General features: G+C 38.8%; 2 protein-coding genes and 1 long non-coding RNA gene across 8 annotated transcripts in view; 1 reads left to right on the forward strand and 2 right to left on the reverse strand.

Annotated features, from left to right (window-relative positions):
* Positions 1-3,218, reverse strand: part of rab32a (RAB32a, member RAS oncogene family) — a 20,694-nt gene extending 17,476 nt beyond the window's left edge. The window contains exon 1 of the mRNA XM_051875685.1: positions 2,910-3,218. Coding sequence (XP_051731645.1) covers positions 2,910-3,123 — 214 coding nt within the window. The 5' untranslated portion in view covers positions 3,124-3,218. The remainder of the gene's footprint in view (positions 1-2,909) is intronic.
* On the forward strand, positions 1,435-20,706 carry LOC127502630 (uncharacterized). Of its 3 annotated transcripts, none has more exons than XR_007926891.1 (5): positions 1,435-2,604; positions 3,201-3,415; positions 10,887-11,039; positions 17,293-17,442; positions 18,186-20,706. It is a non-coding gene; the product is annotated as an uncharacterized LOC127502630 (long non-coding RNA). The 3 variants fall into 3 exon arrangements; XR_007926890.1 differs by lacking the exon at positions 10,887-11,039 and having other exon boundaries at positions 2,194-2,351; positions 2,481-2,604; XR_007926889.1 differs by lacking the exon at positions 10,887-11,039 and having other exon boundaries at positions 2,234-2,604.
* grm1a (glutamate receptor, metabotropic 1a) overlaps positions 3,814-22,762 on the reverse strand; it is a 32,237-nt gene continuing 13,288 nt past the window's right edge. For 3 of the 4 annotated variants that reach the window (XM_051875676.1, XM_051875675.1, XM_051875677.1), the window contains 6 exons: positions 18,178-18,413; positions 15,589-15,835; positions 13,782-13,953; positions 11,237-11,363; positions 8,206-9,148; positions 3,814-5,922 (listed from right to left, as the gene is read on the reverse strand). In XM_051875676.1, the coding sequence (XP_051731636.1) occupies positions 5,181-5,922; positions 8,206-9,148; positions 11,237-11,363; positions 13,782-13,953; positions 15,589-15,835; positions 18,178-18,413 (2,467 nt within the window). In that variant the 3' untranslated portion in view covers positions 3,814-5,180. The remainder of the gene's footprint in view (positions 5,923-8,205; positions 9,149-11,236; positions 11,364-13,781; positions 13,954-15,588; positions 15,836-18,177; positions 18,414-22,762) is intronic. The other variant, XM_051875678.1, reaches the window with a different exon arrangement.

Raw genomic sequence — 22,762 nt, forward strand, 5'->3', positions numbered from 1 at the left:
AACATGCCTCCATGGTCCTATTGTGCTCGAGGAATACTGCAGTATAAGACATAATCTGTCTTTGGGGAAATATAGAGATTGCAGTGTGGGTCTTCCTCTAATGACACCATGCATTGCAGCAATGGGAAGAGAGAAAGTGTGAATAGATTAAAGACAGCTCACCTTCCAGCTCTCAAATGTCTCAGGAGGACTTTAGTGTGAAAATGCAGAGTCATTCTGAAGCATATAAATTAACCCTATAAAGCCTGGATTTCTATGGCCTCTAAATTAGCTGAACTCTAAACTTTGCTGAAAAACCAATCTTCAACATGTCTTACGCCCTCTGATTGATAGTTCATCAGGCCTTTCAGTTTAATTCTAAAAATATCCACCTTCAGGTCGTGGTACATGTGTCTTTTTACTGTGAAATCTTTGATGATGTTTTATATAGTAATAACTTTTATATCATTATTAATATTTCAAGATGAACATGTACTCGATTAAAGCAAATTAAAACAACAGAGCTTTGATCAACCAAGCATTTTAATATCATCTTACTAAGACATATTATTGGAATTTATAGTGTGACACCTGATGTTTATATGCATTTTTCATAAGTGGCCTGTCATACTGGTATAAAATCTCATTTATTTAAATTACAAGGTATCAGAATCTTACTTTTTGTCAATATAAAAACAATATTTGCAGCAAATTGAATGTTTTTGCTCAGTTTGGGACTATAAATAAAACTGATGTTTTTTTTATCTTCTGAAGTGTGGAGCTCCATATTCTCACTATATCACACTACAGTATATAGAACTTAAAAGCCTGATACAAAACCTAAAAAAAAAAAAGTTTGCATATGTTTTATATTTTCTTTTATATTCTGTCTAAAATTTCAATAAACTTAAAAAAAATAGATTTTTCCTATTATACTATTATTTAATATGTCAGGCTTTACAGGGTTAAATGCTCTAGATTGTATTGTATATAGGTGGAAAAATGTATTGTATAGATAGGAACATATTATCAGAGAAAAACAGAATAGCCTATGGTATATCACAGACTTGCAGATGTATGTAAAGTCATACAAAGGTCATGAGCAGTTTTAGAAGAGCTGTGTTCTTTTCCCCCCCTTACTGTGGAGCACCAGGCAATCTGCCGAAAGTGGTTTTATAAGCAACTGAAAGCAAGAACAGTTACACAATTCTCTCTCATCTTATATGGGAAAGAAAGAAAGAAAGAAGAAAGAAGAAAGAAAGAAAGAAAAGAAAAGAAAAGAAAGCTATTTAATGACTTGCTTGCATTCCATAACGTCACGTCAAGGTTTCGGTTGATACATGATTTCACTTCCCTTTTCAGAAAGGCATGTTTAGTTACACAACATTGGAACTGTAGGACTGTTATGCCACAGAATCAACAAACATAACGCATATGTGATAACTTACAGATTGGTTAGTAAAGTCACGCACATATTGGCTCCTTCTCAACATTTTAGCCACGCTCCTGTCCAGATCATGTGGTAGGCAGCTTACCATGAAGGTTTTGAGACACAGTCACAATAGCATAAAGCATATCGCTCCCCTCCCTTCTCTCTAGTCTCACAACATGACCTACATTGCGTAAGTAATTATGTTCGCTACTCCAACGTGGTGACAGTAAGCTAGAGCTCGCAGTTATCCTGGGCTTTCAGAAAGTTTAGCGCCTTCTTTCCAAACTGAATTTTGGCGTTTATTCAACGGTCATACAGCCAAATGTCATACACTTTTTCATTAACAGTAGCGTTGGGGTGCGTAACAGTGAGCATATCATCTGGAATCAGTCTCAACCGATGTCCGAATCGTTCCGAGTCGGATCTTTTCAATGATCCAACTGAACCGGTTCACATAACAATACTGAACGAAGAACATACGACTCGTAATGATACGAGAACGGGATGAGCAGGCCGATAGTAAAAACAATTGGAGTGAACTGAGGATTTGTCTTAAAAATTTGGTGTTAATACGTTAAAAATACGACCTCTAAATATGTTTACAAATGACTGACAGTTTTAGTTTTCAACATGCGTAGAAAAGAAAGGTTTTAATTTAACTCATTCAACCGAGACATGTACAACAACAGTAAATGTTGAGTTAATGTACTGCAGGCTATATGCAAATTATTTCTATAGTTTCTTACAAACATAAGTAGGACGCATGAAATTGCACAAGTATCCTTTAAACCAAACTCAAACGTGCTGCGTAGTGCGTAACCAATGAGGTTCATTCTCGTGTGTTACGCAGCACGTTTGAGCTTCCGGAGGAGGTTTAGTTATTGTGCGTCATTCAGGTTAGGTTGAGCTTCTGCTTATGTTTGCTGATCAATGTTTACATGTAAGTAAAAGCCTCAATTAAATCTGTCATAATCATCATAAAAAGCAATCGAGTCTCTTCAGAGAATTTGGACTAAACCACTCAACTCATATGGATTAGTTTTACGATGTCTTTTTGACCTTTTTGAAGCGTCAAAGTGGTCGTTGCAAAGGCAGTCAATGGAGGAACAGACGTCTTTCAGATTTCATCAAAAAGATCATCATTTTTGTTCCGAAGATGAACAAAATTCTTATCAGTTTGGAACGACATGAGGGTAAGTAATTAACGACAGAATTTTCATTTTGGGGTGAACTATCCCTTTAAGTGTTTAATCTGTGTACGATTAGGATTCTTTGAAATTAACTGTTCAAAAGAACCGAATCTCGGAATGGAATCAGACTTTCCATCACAAGCTCAGCGTTACATCAATGTGCGTATGCTTGAAGGCTTATTTAATGTCGAGACACGTAGACTTAATATTATAAGGGTGGTCATAGGCTATACAAAACACTCTAAACGGCATGGTGGTTTGTTAAATAAAGTTGATTTAAGACATTTTCATTTACACGTCCTCCTTACCTGCGATGTCCCAAAGCTGTAGCCGCACTAGTGTTTTGCTGTCCCAGTGGAGGACTTTGAGTGCAAAATCCACGCCTATGGTCGCTCTGTAGTGTTGCGAGAAGAGCTGATGCACGTATCGTTTGATGATGCTCGTCTTTCCCACACCAAGTTCCCCGATCACCAAAACTTTAAACAAGTATTCCTTACACTCCGACACAGATCCGCCTGCCATGCTGCCAAATGTCAGTTATGAGAGAGGAAAGTTTCGGCAACTTTGAGTAACCACTTCCCCTCTACTCCCTCAGACAGTTTAGAGAAGTGCTTTGGGTTCGGGGACTACAGTAAGGAAAGTATTTCAAACAGAAAGCACACGCTCCCTCTCCTCCCACCGGACAACCACCTGATAAGTCATAGGACCCGGAAATATCACGCCTCGATTGGATTGCTTTGCTTTTCATCCGCTTGGGCTTTGGGGTCAAAGAAATAAAGAACAACACACACAAAGACTCATGCGCAGCAGTCTGGTGAGTCGTTAAAAGTGGTTTGATTTTAACGGTCAAAGATTCCGTAACCTAATATTTGGTGTGATCAAAAGCAGACAGAAATAAAAGATTAAATAAAAACCTGATGTACCATTTAGACTGCATAAAATACACATCATTTGTGATGATGTGGGGTTAGAAAATGTTGCTTTATGAAATAAAGAACACATTAAAATCCCATTTCAGAGATATTAAAGATAATGATAGCATGTCATTATATAACTAAACGGATACTAAAATGTTCCTCAATTCTTAATAGTGTATTAAAATAACCACTTGTATTTGCAATTCATAAAACAAAGTGTATAAACATTCTGAATCCATTAAAGCACCAAGCTTGGTCTTAAACTGAAAAGGTGGTGAATAAACTAATGACAGCATTAGATATAAAATATTTATTTTACAGCATGATTTGTCCTGGCAAAAAGAGCATTTCCCTCATTTTTAAGTTTAACCATGTAAACAGGTGATCTGTCAATTACTTTACATTGAACAAATGATTCTGTTCCAAACAACTTACACTAAAAGACCTAATATTACAATCCATTTTAACAATTACAATATGTAAGATATTCAAGAATATTGTTCTTTTGAGAGTTGCATTCTAATAGTCCTGTGAAATTAAAGCGTTACAGTCGCAAATTCATGTGATAATCCTACGCAAGATTGGCAGTAAATGCTACAAGTTACCACTAGAAGCAACTACTCATAGATACAATTTAAAAATGGAACATTTAAAAGTTTGTAAAAGTTGCTGAAAAGTTACTCCAGCTTCAGTTCCACCATATGCGTCCCTTTATCACAAAGAGCAAGTTAGAAGACATTGTTTTTAAAACTTACAAATATCTCACATTCTAATCATAGAAACATATAGCAGAAATACAAAGACACCATCTGTGTGGAAAACAATAGATGGCAAAACAGTATACAAACGTTTGAAAACATTGCTCCCCTTTTCAAGGATGAGTTCACACATGACACAGTTTCTTTTATTTACCTTGGCTCCACATTTACGCTAAAATAGTATTCTATACCTAACATTACAATCAGCATTCTTGCCTTTGACTTTAAGCAAAAGCACAGAAACTTACATTTGGGAGCCACAAGGAAATTGGAAAATACCTTAGCTGGGAAACTCCACGTCAACCAAGTGAGGTTTATTGTGCACACATGTTTTCTTTGTTTCATTCTGACTTGTCCACAGTTACTGGAAACTGTTTAAAAATGGAAATCAGATACTAAAACAACACTGCAGCCTGATATGAGATGTGTGATTTACCTGTATGCATGTGTTGTACTTATGTGCTGTCTACATCCAAAAACCCTCATTTTTCCATCATTGACTTTTTGTTTGCAATAGTAAGTAAACTTTTTAATAAGAACCAAGTCTAGCTACATTGTCCAAAAGCACAAATTCCCAGAAAGTGTGTCTCATCCTGCTAAGAATGTAATAGTGAAGCAGCAAGCTGGCATTATCACTCCTGGACTGTTGTGATGCCATTTGCCAGCGGATTTCGGGCACAGCAACACAACAATATTTGGCACTCCGACTTTCTGCAGCATTTTGGAAAATGGATGCTGCCTTGGAGAAAAATATTCCCAACAGGATGTCCCATTTGTTTATTTTATGGTCCTTCTTGCTTTTCCGAAACATTTTGACAGAGACTTGCGAAGATAGCCGAGTAAGCAAGCAAATGATATCCCGCAGTGATCGACTGATAAAAAGCGCCGTCCTGAGCGTGTGCTTTTACAGTGTAAAAGAGCTCTGTTTTGGGTTGTAGTTCATATTTTGGGAAAAGGGAGGGTTGTTATCAGAGCCGGGGGATCCGGGAATGGACCCCCCTGATCGAAGCGAATCCCTGAAGGGGGAAGGTGGAGTGAGCAGAGTCAGCTTACTCTGTGCCAACTCTTCCTCCACACCTTCCTCTTCCTCCTCTTCTTGTGTGGCACTCTCACACAGAAACCCCTGAATGAGGTCGAGAGCTTCCATTTCAGAACCTTCCACAGGGAACGCCTCCCCCTGCAAGGGAAGAGGCAGCTGATTGGTGGACAATTTATAGGCGACGGGGCTCGACTTGTTGCCCGTGCCGATTACAAATTGGTCAAAATCAGGAACTGTAGAGCTCAGAGTGTCCACCGGCCCCCCTTGAGGGCAATCAGTGTTGTGGTCTATTAAATTAGGGGGGGAATAGGAAGGTGGTACCATTCCCTCCTGGGTTGTGGGATGTTGGGGACCCCCATCGTGCCCCTCGCTGAGGTTGTAGAGTTCCTTGTCTTCGGGGTGAGATCCGTTGGGGGCTGTGTTGAGACCAGCATCATATTCAGACTGGGGGGGCTGTGAGGCATTAGTTAGGGGTCGGATGACCGCCGTCTGACTCTGGCCGACCGCTTGCCTCCTCACATGCACAGACAGTCTGTGGAACACACTCGACCCCCTCCCCTGGGGTCTGGCACCTGATTCAGACCATGACACAGACTTTCCATTAGGACTATGAATGAAACAGAGACCCAATGTTATTCCCATGGAGAAACACCAGAATGCGACACAGAGACAGAGAAGAACATGACAGAAATATGATCATTATGCATGTCATCATTCATACAATTAATACAATTATCAGCCATAAAACTCTCATGATTAGGGTTAGCACAAGATGCGTAACTCAACATTGTTAATTCATGAAGTCGCTGACAGAGACCTCCCTCAAACATGCTAATTGCATATGCTCATAATGACCTGCTTACAGAGCATTATGAAAGCCACGATGGCTCATTCTCTGCCATCCCTTCACTGCACTGCTCAAATTGAACGTCATGCAGTATGAATAAGGGCTTCATGGAATTCCCCTCAGTTTCAGATCAACGTGGCATTCGCTGTCCGCTCTTAGTGTAATTAAGTTAACCGGACAGAGAGGCCTCAGAGCTGAAAGCTGCATCAGAATCAAGGGGCGTTCACACTGACAGCGATTTGCAGCAGCAAACTGGAAGTCACTCTTTTTCATTGAGAGTGGATAGACTCTGGTGATGCGATGTGAGTGTGTACAGTGACGTGTCAATTTAGAGAAAAGTTTATGTCTATGCAAATGAGCAGTGACTCAATGCAGTTACCAGCGATTACCAATGGAAGGAAAGTTTATACAAACATTAAGGTTTGTGCAAATGAGCGTCGACTCAATGTGGCGTTAACCAAGTATTGTGTCAACATTAAGAAAAGTTGTTTATGCAAATGAGCAGCGAATTGATGTGCCAACTACTAATGGGAGTTAAGTTTATGCAAATGTTTACATTTATACAAATGAGCAGCAATTCCACGTGGGTGTGTACAGTGGTGCGTCAATTTAGAGAAAAGTTTAAAGGCCCCGATATACTGTAAGTGAAATCGAAGAACGAACTGATGTTACGTCATTTCAAACAAAATCAGGCTTTGTTTGGAGTTTGTTTTGGGAGTTCGAAACAGCTTCACACAGTGCAGCGATTCTGTGTTCTATGTTAGAATGCCGACTCATTATTGGCCAGCTCCTGTGTCAGCATCACACGCATGTGTTGTGGTGCTCACATGAACAGCATTGGCCAATACTGAGCCGGCGTTCTGACGTATAACACGGAAGTGCTGCACTGTGTTTACTGCATAGGAGACTGACATGGAAGAGAAGAAATTGTTGAATAAAGTCGTTATTTTTGTTTTTTGCGCACAAAAATATTCTCGTCGCTTCATAACATTAAGGTTGAACCACTGCAGTCACGTGGACTAATTTAACAATGTCTTACTACCTTTCTGGGCCTTGACAGTGGTCATTGTGTTGCAGTCTATCAGAGGTCAGATATCTTATGGATTTCATCAAAAATATCTTAATTTGTGTTCCGAAGATGAACGAAGGTCTTACGGTTTGAAGCAACATGAGGGTGAGTAATTAATGACTAGAATTTTCATTTTTGGGTGTTAAGTCTATTCAAATGAGTAGCGACTCAATGCTGTTACCAGCGACTATGAAAATGAGCAGCAGCAAGTTTGATTCATGCATAATTGTTCATCTTGTTCATGATATGATGCACTATGATCTGCTGTGATCTATAAACAAACCTCACTTTAATGTTATTTTAATGTTGTAATGTTACTTTTTAGCAGCCAGATTCCTTGTCAAAATAAAATGACTTACTTTTAATTAATCTTAATTTTTGCTGTTAATATGTCGCAATTGTGATTAGATTTTCTAAAGCTAACTTTGTGGCATCCAGCAGTAGGAACGTCAACTAGCACAAAACATTACAGCAACCTCCAGTGATAAAATCGTTGTCAGTGTGAACAGGGCATTAGAAGGGAATAGAATATGGGAGCTACAGCCTCAGAGAACTGGGTTAAATTTTTAGTCAGGAGGAGGTTTGACATGGGGGGGGAAGGCACACTCAGAAGTGGGTTAATACTGAGGAGGAGAGAGAGAGGGACTAAGTGGATGGGTAGTTTGATGAAAATTAGGTTACATTTTGGAAGAGGATTCAGCACAGATAGAGGACGACCAGATAGTGTCAGTCCCTAGCGAAATGCTACGTACATACTCTTGGTTTGCAGCAGGTAGAAAAACATGGGAGAGACAACTCAAATACACACACATGCTAGAAAGAACACTTTCAGTGCTATCACTGCAGTCCAACTTGTTGGTGTGCTACTGAGAAAGAAATACTATTATTTTATTTCCATACGTTTCATAGCCTGTATGTGCATTTAGCTGATATTTCAGAAATGTGACTCAAACCTATTATTAGGTGTCACTCACTTGGTGCTGGCGGTTGCATTGTTGTTGTTCTTCTTCCTGCGAAACATGTTGAGGATGCTGTTGCTCTGGCAAGGAGCTGGCTTCCCATCGCCCACATGCATACGAACCACGTCTGAGGTCGTGAAGGCGCTGCGTACGTTGCGCTCAGGCTTGGCGATGATGATGTACATCTTGGGAGTGAACATACAGCCCAGTGCTACAGTAACACTGAGACTGACGGAGAAGGAGGTGGTGATGATCTTGTAGTTGGAGCCAAAGTAGATGGGAACAAAAGCCAGCCAGATAATGCAGGTGGTGTACATGGTGAACGCAATGTACTTGGCTTCATTAAAGTTAGCCGGCACGTTGCGGGTCTTGAAGGCATAGTAAGTGCAGCTCATGATGAGCAGGCCATTGTAACCCAGTGGAGCCACTACGCCCACGTTACTTGTGTTACAGATGAGGAACACCTCCCTGATGCTAGGGTAGCTTTTCACCGGTTCGGGGGGTTCCAGCACGATCAGCGTGATCTCCACAGCCAGCTGGAGACTAATCAGGATGGAGGCGATAACCACCTGGGCCCAGGCACTCATGAATCGGGGCTTGCGCGTGCAGATTTTCTTCTTGCTGCCGGCCAGGATGCGTGCAATGCGGTTGGTCTTGGTTACAAGAGCAGAGTAGCACATGGCGGACGACAAGCCCACTAGGAGGCGCTGCAGGTAGCAGGAGATCACAGTAGGACGTGCGATGAGTGTGAAGGGGCAGATGTAGCCAAGAAAGATACCCGCCAGGATGATATAGCAGAGCTCACGGCTGGAGGACTTCACCACCGGCGTGTCACGGTACTGGATGAAGATGAAGGTGACGAACAGCGTTACCAGGATGCCGAGGCAGGAGAACACCACTGCGATGATGGACTCCACACTGCTCCACTCTAGGTATTTGAGCGGGAGAGGCTGGCATTCTGGAATAAAGCAAACAGATAGGAAGTCACGATGGGTGGAAAATAAATGAAGAACAGGATAACAACAAATGAAGAATTGGACTTCTGGATCTTCAATCTTCATGGCAAAGAATGCATCACTATAATGTGGTTTATTTACAATGTGTGTGAGTTTTGATGTCATAACATTGGATCAATGATGAAGAAAAAGGACAAATCTTTAAAAAAATCAAGTTTAAAAACATGTTGGTTCCATATGCGACTTTCAAGAAGTTTCATTGTTATTAATTAAAAATTACAGTGTAAAAATTACATATTTAATACCATATTTTCCTATTTGACAAATATCATGAATGTGGACAGTTTTTTTAAAAATACTAATAGCAGTAATTTTTTTCCAAATATTTTTTCATCTGTTATTTAATCTTTTTTTGTATATTAGGACAGTTAAAAAATGAAAACATGCTCATTTGAGAAGAGGTCTATTTAAAGGGTTAGTTCACCCAAAAATGAAAATTCTGTCATTAATTACTCACCCTCATGTTGTTCCACACCCGTAAGACCTTCGTTCATCTTCGGAACACAAGACATTTTTCATAAAATCTGATGGCTCAGTGAGGCCTCCATTGACAGCAAGAAAATTAACACTTTCAAATGCCCAGAAAGTTACTAAAGACATATTTAAAATGGTTCATGTGACTACAGTGGTTCAACCTTAATGTTATGAAGCGAGGAGAATACTTTTTGTGCAAAAAACAAAATAATGACTTTATTCAACAATATCTAGTGATGGGCAATTTCAAAACACTGCTTCATGAAGCTTTGAAACTTTACGAATCTTTTGTTTCAAATCAGTGTTTCGGAGCACGTATCAAACTGCCAAAGTCACGTGAACCATTGAAATTTCAAAATGTTTCGAAACATTTATGATGTAACGAAGCATAGTTTACTGAAATCACGTGACTTTGGCAGTTTGATACACGCTCCGAACAACTGATTGTCAATGGAGGCCTCACTGAGCCATTGGATTTTATCAAAAACATCTTAATTTGTGGTCTGAAGATGAACGGAGGTCTTAAGGGTGTGAAACGACATGAGGGTGAGTAATTAATGACAGAATTTTCATTTTTGGGTGAACTAACCCTTTAAGTCATTGTATGTACACTACTGTTTGGGGATTTTATATTTTTATTCAGCATAGATGCATTGAAATTAATAAAAAGTAACAGTAAATACTTTTACATTGTTACAAAAAAAAATCTTTTTCAAATAAATACTATTTTAACATTCTATTCATCAAAGAATCCTGAAAAAAATATATCATGGTTTCCACAAAAATATTAAGCAGCACAACTGATAATAACACTGATAATAATAAGAAATCTTTCCAAATCAGCATATTAGAATATGACACTGAAGACTGGTGTAATGGCTGCTGAAAATTTAGCTTTGCCATCACAGGAATAAAATTACATTTTAAAATATATTCAAATCAAATTTTTTTACAATACAATTTTTAAAAAAAGAAAGTTATTTTATATTACAGTAATATTTCACATCATTGACCCTTAAGCATATATACGCTCCTCTTTTTCTGTGTGCATTTCTTTTTATGCATTCTTAACACTCTCATTCTCTATAACCGAGCTTTCTATACATCTCTGAAGGGTCTCACTTTCTCATTCACTATGACAGAGCTTTTTCTCGACCTCAGATCAGTCTGTCTCTCTGGTAATCAGAATTCCCTGTTGCTGCTCAGGTTCCGTGGTGAAACTGTTGAGCCTGACACACAGCTGCTGGGTACTAATGGGATTCCAGCCTCACCGTTATCCAGCTCTGCTCGCTGCTGCAAAGAGCTGTCAAAATAACGCGCGGCTCACAGCCCAGAGGGAGAGAAAGTGTTGGGTGTTGGGTAAGGAGGATGCGAAGGGCATAGAGAGGAATGATACGAGAGGAGCCGGCAGGAGAAATGGGCTGAACAGAATCTAAAGCCATAAATGTTGCCAGAATACAGCAAATATATTTTTTTGAGTTTGAGGTATTCTTAATGAAATAATTATATGATGGTGAATTATATATGGTGAATTATATGTAAACAAAGTCTCTTACCTGAGAGTTCGTCATCAGGCCACCAGCCCAGGTCACAAGCTCTGCAAGTGAACTCATCCTGAACGTATTCATTATCTTTACATGTAGTGCAGATCCAGCAGCAACTCACTTCACCTTTACGGATCACCTACAATCAGAAAACCAGAACTTTTACACTGATGCCAGACATGGTAACACTTCACAATTCTGTAAGTGTTAAAAGTTAACATCAGTTTATTCATTTTAAATTAACAATGGAAACTTTATTTTGGTATTAATGCACTGCTCAAAAAAATTAAAGGAACACTTTTTAATCAGAGAATAGCATCAAGTCAGTTAAACTCCTGGGATATTGATCTGGTCAGTTAAGTAGCAGAGGGGGTTGTTAATTAGTTTCAGCTGCTTTGGTGTTAATTAAATTAACAACAGGTGCACTAGATGGGCAACAATGAGAGGACCCCCAAAACAGGAAGGGTTTTACAGGTGGAGGCTACTGAAATTTTTTTCCCTACTCATCTTTTCTGACTGTTTTTCACAAGTTTTGCATTTGGCTAGGGTCAGTGTCACTACAGGTAACATGAGGCGATACCTTGACCCTACAGAGGTTGCACAGGCAGTCCAACTCCTCCAGGATGGCACATCAATATGTGCCATTGCCAGAAGGTTTGCTGTGTCTCCCAGCACAGTCTCAAGAGCATGGAGGAGATTCCAGGACACAGGCAGTTAGGAGAGCTGGACAAGGCCGTAGAAGGTCCTTAACCCATCAGCAGGACCGGTATCTGATCCTTTGTGCAAGGAGGAACAGGATGAGCACTGCAAGAGCCCTACAAAATGACCACCAGCAGGCCACTGGTGTGAATGTCTCTGACCAAACAATTAGAAACAGACTTCATGAGGGTGGCCTGAGGGCCCGAAGTCCTCTAGCGGGCCCTGTGCTTACTGCCTGGCACCGTGGATCTCGATTGGCATTTGCCATTGAACACCAGAATTGGCAGGTCCACCACTGGCGCCCTGTGCTTTTCACAGATGAGAGCAGGTTAACCCTGAGCACGTGACAGACATGAAAGGGTCTGGAGAAGCCGTGGAGAATGTTATGCTGCCTGTAACATCGTACAGCATGACTGGTTTGGTTGTAGGTCAGTGATGGTCTGGGGAGGCATATCCATGGAGGGACGCACAGACCTCTACAGGCTAGACAATGGCACCCTGAATGCCATTAGGTATCGGGATGAAATCCTTGGACCCATTGTCAGACCCTACGCTGGTGCAGTGGGTCCTGGGTTCCTCCTGGTGCACGACAATGCCCGGCCTCATGTGGCGAGAGTATGCAGGCAGTTCCTGGAGGATGAAGGAATTGATACCATAGAATGGCCCCCACGCTCGCCTGACCTAAATCCAATAGAACACCTCTGGGACATTATGTTTCGGTCCATCCAACGCCGCCAGGTTGCACCTCAGACTGTCCAGGAGCTCAGTGAAGCCCTGGTCCAGATCTGGGAGGAAATACCCCAGGACACCATCCGTCGTCTCATTAGGAGCATGCATACAAGCACGTGGGGGCCATACAAACTACTGAGTACCATTTTAAGTTGCTGCAATTAAATTTCTGCAAAATGGATTAGCCTGCTGCATCATTTTTTCACTTTGATTTTTGGGGTGTCTTTGAATTCAGTCCTCTGTAGGTTGATAATTTTCATTTCCATCAAACGATGTGGCATCCTTTCGTTCCTAACACATTAACCAGTCCATATCAGTATAGATATCCAGCATGATATTTTTCCCCATTGAAATCTGATGCGTTTTCAAAGTGTTCCTTTAATTTTTTTGAGCACTGTATATAGAAAGTAACATGAACTAAATCAATAAATGGCACAAAATATTAGTTAATTGTTAGTTCATGTTAATTATTACACTAATTATTACACTATGGGGGGAGGGGGGGCCTTATTACATTACCTATTACACAACTTTTTTAGTAAAAAAAAGCTGTTTTTTATTGAAAATATCTAAAAATTCTATAAATTATACATTTTCTTGAGATGTTAATTTACTTGCATGAAATATTAAGATTTATATTAATACTAATTAATAAATACTTTTAATTAATTAATTATAATTCACTTTTTTTGAAGAAAAAAATCAGCCAGTGCAGTAAGAAAAAAAACACTAAAATATAAGATATATTCATTAAAACAATTATCATAGTGTTGCTTCAAGGAAATTTATCAAAGATGTCAGTTTTAGTTAAACTGGAAACAATAAATCTGAAATATGTCATTTCTGTATAAAGATTGTTTTCAAACAAATTTCCCATCCCCTCTCATTGGACAATCAAACGGATAGTCCCGCCCCTAACTCACGCTGCATTGGGCTGGGTGAGCACAAACAAGCAGAACAATGTTTAAGGAAGCAACACACTAATGGCTTATAGTCCTCTCTGTATATTTATCTGGATAGTAGAACATATTTTAACAAACAAAAATTGCACACTTCAGCTTTAAAGTGCTTTCATCTGAAGGAACGGAGAGTAATTTACTATGCATACTTAATTGTAGCACATACACACCTTGATCTGTCCCTTGGAGCACGGTTCGCTGCAGACAGATCGGACCATCTCAGTGCGGTTCGTCATGAGTTTGTAATCACTGATGCTTAGGATACCTTCATGCCACGACCCCACATTAATGTAATCAAAGCGGCCCATGTCCTCCACATACTGTAGATTCATAATGTCATACCTTAGAAGAAAAAGTCAGAGAGACAGAGAGGTAATGATATGGGTAGATAAAAAAAAAGAAAGAAAAAGAGCAAGTCTTCCATAATAAGTAGCTCAGCACTGCTGAAGCCTCGGGACTAGCAAGAGGCAGAGTTCACACTTTTACCATGTTCACACATCCAAGTCTCTCAACTTTGCATCCTCCACCTGGGATATGAATCCATAACCTCCCGAGTACACAGTCCACTCATCCATACTAATGACACTCCCTTTCTTACAGATGAGGCAAAGTGTCACAAACGCACACATGTACACAAGGCAGTGGCAGTCTTGGCAGCAGTGGAGCTGTCAACTTTTGTTCGTGTATAGCCAGGGTGACAGGAGCTGACCGCATCAGGGTATTGGAGTGGAGAGGACTGAAGCATCTCCTTGAGACAGGCAATCTGTTCCACTCCAAGCCCATTACCATCCGATATGCACCTCTTTGCATGTGTTGGCTAGGGTGCCAAATCTAACCTGAGAGGGTGCATGATCAATTGTTGTCTTAGAGCAGGGCTAGGCAACTCTGGCCCTTGAGATCCACTTTCCAGAGTTTAGCTCCAACCCTGATCAAACACACCTGAACAAGCTAATCAAAGGCTGCATCCAAAAACGTAGGTAACTGTTGCCTCGCTGCCTTATCACAGGCAGAGATTGTGCACAAAGTTACCTCACATAACTGATTCCGTACAGACTTCTGAGGCAGCGTAACAGTTTAATGATCTACAGCAAAAAGAGCAAGCTTTGGTGATAACTAAGCAAATATTTAATTTCTATAGTAATTTCTCGATAGAAATGACATCACAAGTGTAAAACGTTGGTCAAATATGTACATTTACACACAAACTGACCACCAACCACAACTTTCAGACGCCGTCTTTATTTTTTTATCTCAACTGTCACAGAATAGAAAGCACAGGATTGTGGGATATCCAAGGCAGGATAACTAGAAAGCTACAGGGAGGTGTGTTTGATCAAGGTTGGAGCTAAACCCTTCAGGAAAGTGGATCTTGTGGGCCTTGAGTTGAGAATGGGTATTCAATTCAGTCTGTGTCACACTGGCCATTCAGGTATGAGTTGTCATACTTTAAACTAGCTCTGTTCCAAAACCTAGTGAGCTGGCTTGGTACATAGGGAGTTGCCTTCTAAGGAATCTTCCTAACACTAATTAAAATGTCAAATCTGGAACACACTACATAGGCAGCAAATGTTGCACGCAATTGTGTGTGATGTTAGCATGTTGCTAAGCTAACAGTGTGATATTCCAAGCATAAAAATACACAACACAAATATTGGGTTAAACAGTCCATTTTACTCTGAATTATATCTAAACTGGTCTACGCTGGTATCGAAGCCTGTTCAGGCTTGTTTTACAGCGGCTTTGGGCATTTTTTATACTAAATGACCAGCTGCCTCTCAAGCTAAATCAGCTACACGCCAGCTTGGCCAGGCTGGGAGGTCATATTAAAACCAGCTATGACCAGCAAACCAGCTTAGGCTGGTTTAAATGTTTGTTTGTTTTTTCAGAAAAATGTCAGCACATGCAATAGTGTTTGGGTTAGCGTATTGCTAAGCTAACAGCATGATACTTTAAATACACATTATTCTTGCCATTTACCTCCCAGGTGAGTCTCCGTTTACATCAAAGTAGATGTCCTCCCCAGACACACCGGCAAAGGAGGTCTTGAGTATATAGTCCAGCAGCTTACTGCCATCAATGGGATCCATCGCCTCACACAGGCCAACGTGGTCTGGGCACATCTCTTTGTGCATATCATGAAGGCCATGAGCCATTGCATAAATCGCATTGATCACAAAGCCCATCTTGCTGTCCTGGACATAGTTGTCTTTCAAGCTCTCATTTCCTGTCAGGGAAAGATTTTAAACCAGTGTGAGCAAGATTAAAGTAAGGATTATTGTCATATTTGTGCCACTCTGCCTCCATCCATCCAGGATTTTTTTTTTTTGGTTTATGTGTTGGAATTGCTGGCAATTTAGCAAATAAAAAAATCTGATGCTAGATGAATTAAATTCAAACTAAGTACAGCCAGAGGCTCTGTGCCGTCAAAATATAAACAAATATATTTGCAAATTTCTCATTATTATAGACTGACTAAAGGCAGAATGTCACTTTGTCTTAATGCTATATATAATTTTATGCCCCTAATTTTAAAATATGATCACATTTAGAGAGTGACACTGAGAAGAGAGTAAATAAAGCAAAGGAGAGTCCTACTGGCAGGATGGCAAACTACATGCTTTCACTTATTTTTATATCTTAGCACTGGCAAGCCACTGGACAAAAGCCATATTCATCAGCCAGCTGATGGAAAAGCCATTCCAGTGCTACATTCAAGAGAGATCAGAGGCAAGAAATAAAATTATATATTCATTAAATATTATTCTCATTTAAATGCAGTTCCTGGAAGTTGTGCACTGCAAAAATACAAATTCTTAATCAGTATTTTTGTTTTGTTTTTCAGTAAAAATGCCATCCTTAAAACAAAATAAATTCATCTGAAAAGAAAAACTGGCATTGCCATTAGCAAAACGTTTTAAGTGTAAATTTATAAGAATTTAGTGAGATTTTTGCCTAAAACATAGAATAATTTGTCAATGAGGTAAGAAAAATAAACTAAATTCATATATTCTCTGAAAATAAGTTAATAATTTATGCAGTTTTGCTTCTCAAGAAAATTTGTTTTGTTTTAAGGATGTTGAGATATTTGTACAGGGGGAAAAATACAGATTTAAAAAATTATTTTTTGCAGTGAATAAATCAACCAAGTGAAGTTTTCACTCACATGCAGAAAGTGTGGGTACCTCATTACTCTGTGACTGTGTCTTTTTTTATGCATTCACTCAATTTCACTCTCTCTCTCTCTCTCTCTCTCTCTCTCTCTCAAACACACACACACACACACACACACACACACACTTTGTGACAGCATATTTCTCCTTGTGCAACAAGCTTCTCTTGTGCTCTCAGTGCCATTAAGCCAACCCTACAACCAGCACAGAAAAGCTGGACTGATATCTTGCTTTGGCAGTACACAGTCTGACTTTGCTTGACTTTTAAACTAAATTGAAGCCTTTTAGAGATACAGCTCATTAAAGTTTTATGATCAGTATCAATCTGATTCCTATCCAAGTGCATGGTCAGAGTACAACAATAAAACTTGAGACAAAGCACAGCCTTAGGACAAATCATAGCACGCTTTGAGCTCAATGTCCATAGTGTAATTTAGGATATGTTTATTTTACAGAGTCTGCAACTTTATAAATGACAATGATGAAACTAACTGATGTTTTTCTGTCACAGTTTCATTTCTCATCTTCACTGTATGTGATGTACCTCTCTAAACTGCACATCGTCTTCATAACTGAGAATAGCTCTGCCAATCAAATAAGCCAAACACAGTCCAACCTATTGTGCTGTCTGTTGCCATAGTGAAGTGCTTCTTCAGTGCAGGTATCATAACATCATAATGTCTCTCATCAACTCTCACTTACCACCATGATTGTCTTTCAGAAGAAGAGAACAATAACAAACTATAAGCTCTTGTCACTTATTAAAGCAATAAAAAAAGAACCTTCATTACATATATTTAGGTTGTAGTGATTAAATTACATTAAGATTATATTTGTTCTTAGTGTCTGATTAGTTTTATGCAAAATACAATTTTAGAAAATATTTACTGTGGCAGAAGCAGCATGTTTTTTTCTATATAATAAGCGCTGTCTCCACAATAAAATATTATGTATAGAACAAAAAAAAAAAAAAAAAAAATTACTATATTTTTGTGAACAAGCAATTATTGGAAAAGCATAAAAGATGAGGGGGCACAACTCAGTTTACCTATATCACCTTTTAAAGCGCCGACCAGAGGATAATTACATGAAAAAAAATGGAGGGAAATATACAGAGTTACCATACATAATTCAGTAAAACGTCATCATGCACACAATATTTTCCTAAAAAACTGATTAATTAAATCAGACAGACATCAGTTATGCAAAACAGCTAATTTGTTTCATTCAATTGCCAAACTGACCACATATCATGACAATGAGCAAAATTAGATCAATATATCATGTTTACTTGTTCTCCATTTTATTTAGGCCTAATATGAAATGTTATAAATGTCTTACATATTCATATCAGATATCATATGATATCTTACATGTCTTTTGGTTCTTTGTTTACCTGTGCAGATTTTCTGGTAGTTATGGTTCTCCTGAGGATGACCAGGAATGCGGCATTGGAAGCGGTACTGCCAAAACTCAGCAAACCACGGGTTCCTTGTGTTGGTGTCCAAACGCAGCTTCAGAAAGTACTCATTAAATGACTGAACTTCTTCCGTTTGCAACTTCATTGTGATCCCACCATCTGCTTCCTGCTCATATCCTTCTACCACCTCATCACGATCTGCCCAGCCATCACTTTAGGAGAAAAGAGAGAAGGAATTTGTGTCATAATGATCCAGCTTTTTAAACACAGCTTTCATATTTCATACAAATGAGATTCAGTAAACCAGTGGGCACCAAAGCATTTCACTGTTGAGCTGTGAGTAGTTGTGTATAGTTGATCTACTTTAATCCTGAAAGGTAAACTGAACATTTTAGGATTTTGTAAACATATGGAACTTTTGAACAAATAAATAAATTAAAATAAAAATTATTAACTTATATTTCAGATTCTACACTATTTTTGAATGACAGCAACATTCTGGCCCGGTTTCACAGACAGGGCTTAGCCTAAGCCAGGATTAAGCCTTAGTTCAATTAGGATATTTAAGTAGCTTTTATAAAAAGTACCGTTATGCTGATCATATAAATGTATAAATGTATTTATAAATGTAAATTGGAAGCATTTCTCTAGTGACTGCAGACTTTTGGACTCCATTTTCTTTCACTCCTCTTTCACCACTCGCATATTTCTCACAGTCACTGCTTATTTTTTGCTTATTTTGTTTTGTTATTCAATTCCTTCATCATTTTCTGCTCGACTAACTTTCCTTCCTTTACTTCCTTCCTTTACTAACCATGTGGTATCATACAGCGTATTTTGACAAAATTACCTTTAGAGGCTTTGACCTAAAATACATCTCCCTAAACAGCTTTGCACCCCTACAGTAGAGCAGAAAATGGCAGAGATTAGATAGAGCAGAGCTCTACAGAGAGTTTTATTACCTCTATGAATAATGAATGAGCTGAAGCTCAGGTAGAGAGTCAGTGTGCTGCTATGATAGGCAGATCTGGCAGTGTCCTGAGGCTAAAGACAGGCTAACTAGAGAGGTGATGGCACATACTGTAGGAGGACAGGAGCTGTTTGATTTCATCACAGTACAATCCTTCCCTAATTCTCTTCTCAGATTAATCTCAACATGTTCACCTTCATCATTTTTTATTTTCTCGCTTCTCGCTGCACATTTTTATTGTGCCCTCTTTTTACCACTCTTGTTTTCTCTTCTTCTCTCCTTCCTCTCTTTTTGTCCTTTCTTTCCTCTATTATTTATTTATTTATTTTTTATTATTACAGTAAGTGACAGTACATTTATAATGTTACAAATGATTTCTATTTAAAAAATGCTGTTCTTTTGAACTTTCTATTCAGCAAAGATTCCTGAAAAAAAAAAAAATGTATCCAAAAATATTAAGCAGCACAGCAATGTTTTCACCATTGATAATAATAAGAATTCGTTCTTGAGCAGCAAATCAGCATATTAGAGTGATTTCTGAAGGATCATGTGACACTGAAGACTGGAGCAATGATGCTGAAAATTCAGCTGTACCATCACAGGAATAAATTACATTTTAAAAATATTCAAACAGAAACATTATTTTAAATTGTAATAACATTCAACAGTATTACTATTTTACTGTATTTTTAATCCAATAAATGCAGCTTTGGTGATCATAAGAGACTTCTTTCAAAAACATTTAACCGACCCTAATCTTTTGAATGGTAGTGTGTGTTCATACTGTACATCTATATTACACATTGTCATATAAACAAGACCTAATGTATCACATACATCACAGTAATGGTTGGTTCCCAGTTCATTTTGAATCAAACATAATTTTTGAAACTGTAAAATGACTGAAGTTCAGACAGGGAGTCAATTGTGAACTCAATGGCTTTGGCTGATTCACTGAGTGATTCTGATTAAAATGACTAACTCACAAGCAAGTTCAAGGCTTTCGTTTTAAATCTTTTCAACCGACTCATTAAAAAGAACCAGTTCATAAGAGTCATTTGATCAAGAATCAAGCATCACGGCTTTCACTATGTGTTTGTTGTTGCGTACAGGAAACACTAACGATCTAAAGATGTAATTAACTAACCTTACAGATGATGACAAAACGGCATTTGGATGCAGACAATGTTTTTCCGACTGACGCCAATAGTGACTAGATGCTCTCCTTTTTTGTCCTCCTCTGCTCTCTCCTCCTATCCTCTGTTCCCTCATTACTCATTCAAATCCAGTATATTGTGCATGTGTGCTCTGGTTGACTGTTGCTCGATCCTCTCTAGAGGACTGAGTAAGACAGTGCAGGCTTAGGCTGAGGGCCATTAGAACTCATCCAGAAGCCTTTACTAATTCATGGCGCTCCAGTTAGCAGCAGCCTGGCTCTGTGTTTCACAGGCAGCATTGCTGCTGGGAGCCCCCATCACGCCTGCTCTCTCTCACCCCACACCAGCTTTCATCTGCCTCCATTACTCTCTCTCCCCTTCTCACATTCACATACACATATCACGAGCCTTTGTCATGTCCTTTCTGCATGTGTGCATGTCCTTTTTTTCCTCCTAAACACCCTAAATCAGTCCATTCATACCCAAAACCTTTCAATGTCAGCCTCTTTTTTAAATTTCTTTGAATTCACTTCTGACAAAACTTGAAAACTTAAGTGTTGAAAAAGTAGTGATGAAGTAAACAGTGTAGAATCAACCTCTTGATATTACAACAGCAGCGCCACAAACAGATGTGCTTCAAGAATCATGAAATAAATGTGTCCACAAAAACATTAAGCAGCACAACTGTTTTCAACATTGATAATAATAAGAAATGTTTATTCAGCACCAAAGACTATGGAAGCTTGTTTCCGCCACTAAATAAAAAATAAAAAAGTTAAGTGTGACTTTTTATCTCACAATTCTGATTTTTTTTCAGATTTGCGAGTTTTTAATCACGCAATTCTGACTTTTTTCTTAGAATTGCGAGTTATAAAGTCAGAATTGCGAGATATAAACTCGCAATTCTTACAAAAAAACATCTGTGTTTTTTCCCCTCACAACTGGACGTAACACGCAATTGCAAGTTTATATCTCACAATTCTGAGAAAAAAGTCAGAATTGCGAGAAAAGTCAGAATTACGAGATATAAACTCGCAATTCTGACTTTTTTTTGCGATTGCGACTTTTACGCAATTCTGACTATAACTTGCAACTCTGACTTTATATCACGTAATTCTGACTTTATAACTCACAATTGTGAGTTCATATCTCACAATTCTGACTTTTTTCTTAGAATTGTGAGATATAAACTTGCAATTGTGAGTTATAAAGTCAGAATTGCGAGATATAAACTCACAATTCTGAGAAAAAACGTCGGTCTTTTTTCCCCTCACAATTGGACATTATAACACGCAATTGCCAGTTTATATCTCACAATTCTGAGAGAAAAGACTTTTTTCTTGCAATTGCGAGTTTTACGCAATTCTGACTATAACTTGCAACTCTGACTTTATATCACGTAATTCTGACTTTATAACTCACAACTGTGAGATATAAACTCACAATTGCGAGAGAAAAAAAAATCCCAATTACCTTTTTTATTTTTTTATTTCATGGTGTAAACAAGCTTCCATAAAAGACTGGAGTAATGACTGCTGAAAATTCAGCTTTGCCATCACAGAAATAAATTAGATTTCCTTTCTCAGAAATAAATTACATTTCCTTTCTCACATTCACATACACAAACTTTGTCATGTCCACATGTCCTTTTTTTTTCCTCCTAAAAACCCAAATCAGTCCATTCATACCCAAAACCTTTCAATGTCAGCCTCTTTTTAAGATTCTTCGAATTCACACGGGCAAAACTTGAAAACTTGTGTATAGTGACATGAAGTAAACAGTGTAAAATCAACTTCTTAAACATTACAACAGCAGTTTGAGCACAAACAGATGTGCTTCAGGTCCTATGGGACGTGGTGTAATACAGTTCCAATGACAGGGCTGCTGGGATGCCTGCAGGCTTTCCTCGCTCTAATGTAGTTTTGCTGTAGCTGTTTGAACCTTAAAGACTTGAAAGTGACCTCAGAGCATCTGTTAAGCGCTGCAAAAGACTGGCAGGTCAACACAAACAGGTTTATATCTGCAGCTTCCCAGAGACTGTAATGTTAATGCTGATTTAACCCAGCTTGCTTCCTTTTGTGGCTTATTTTTGTGGCAGAATCTCACTAAAAGATTCTTTTTCCTCTCTCTCCCTGTCTCTTTTCTCTCTCTTCTTACAGTTCCATCCCAACTTTTACTCTAATGAACTGATTTTACAGCCAAATGTGGGAACTTCCCATACACAGACATTTTGAAAACCTGTTAAAGTCACTCTTTCTCACTCTCTGTTCGCCCTCATGACTAATAAATCTTTTAATACATTCAAAATGGAGGGCTAATGAGAAAGAGATGTTTCCTGAGAATTAGCCTCCGCGGGGCTTTACGGGAACAGTTCTCTTACAAAACCGCAATATCCGCAGATGATAACTTCTACAAGGAGGTCACAGGCAATCAT

The sequence above is a fragment of the Ctenopharyngodon idella genome, chromosome 20 (assembly GCF_019924925.1).
Source record: "Ctenopharyngodon idella isolate HZGC_01 chromosome 20, HZGC01, whole genome shotgun sequence".
NCBI classification, from domain to species: domain Eukaryota; kingdom Metazoa; phylum Chordata; class Actinopteri; order Cypriniformes; family Xenocyprididae; genus Ctenopharyngodon; species Ctenopharyngodon idella.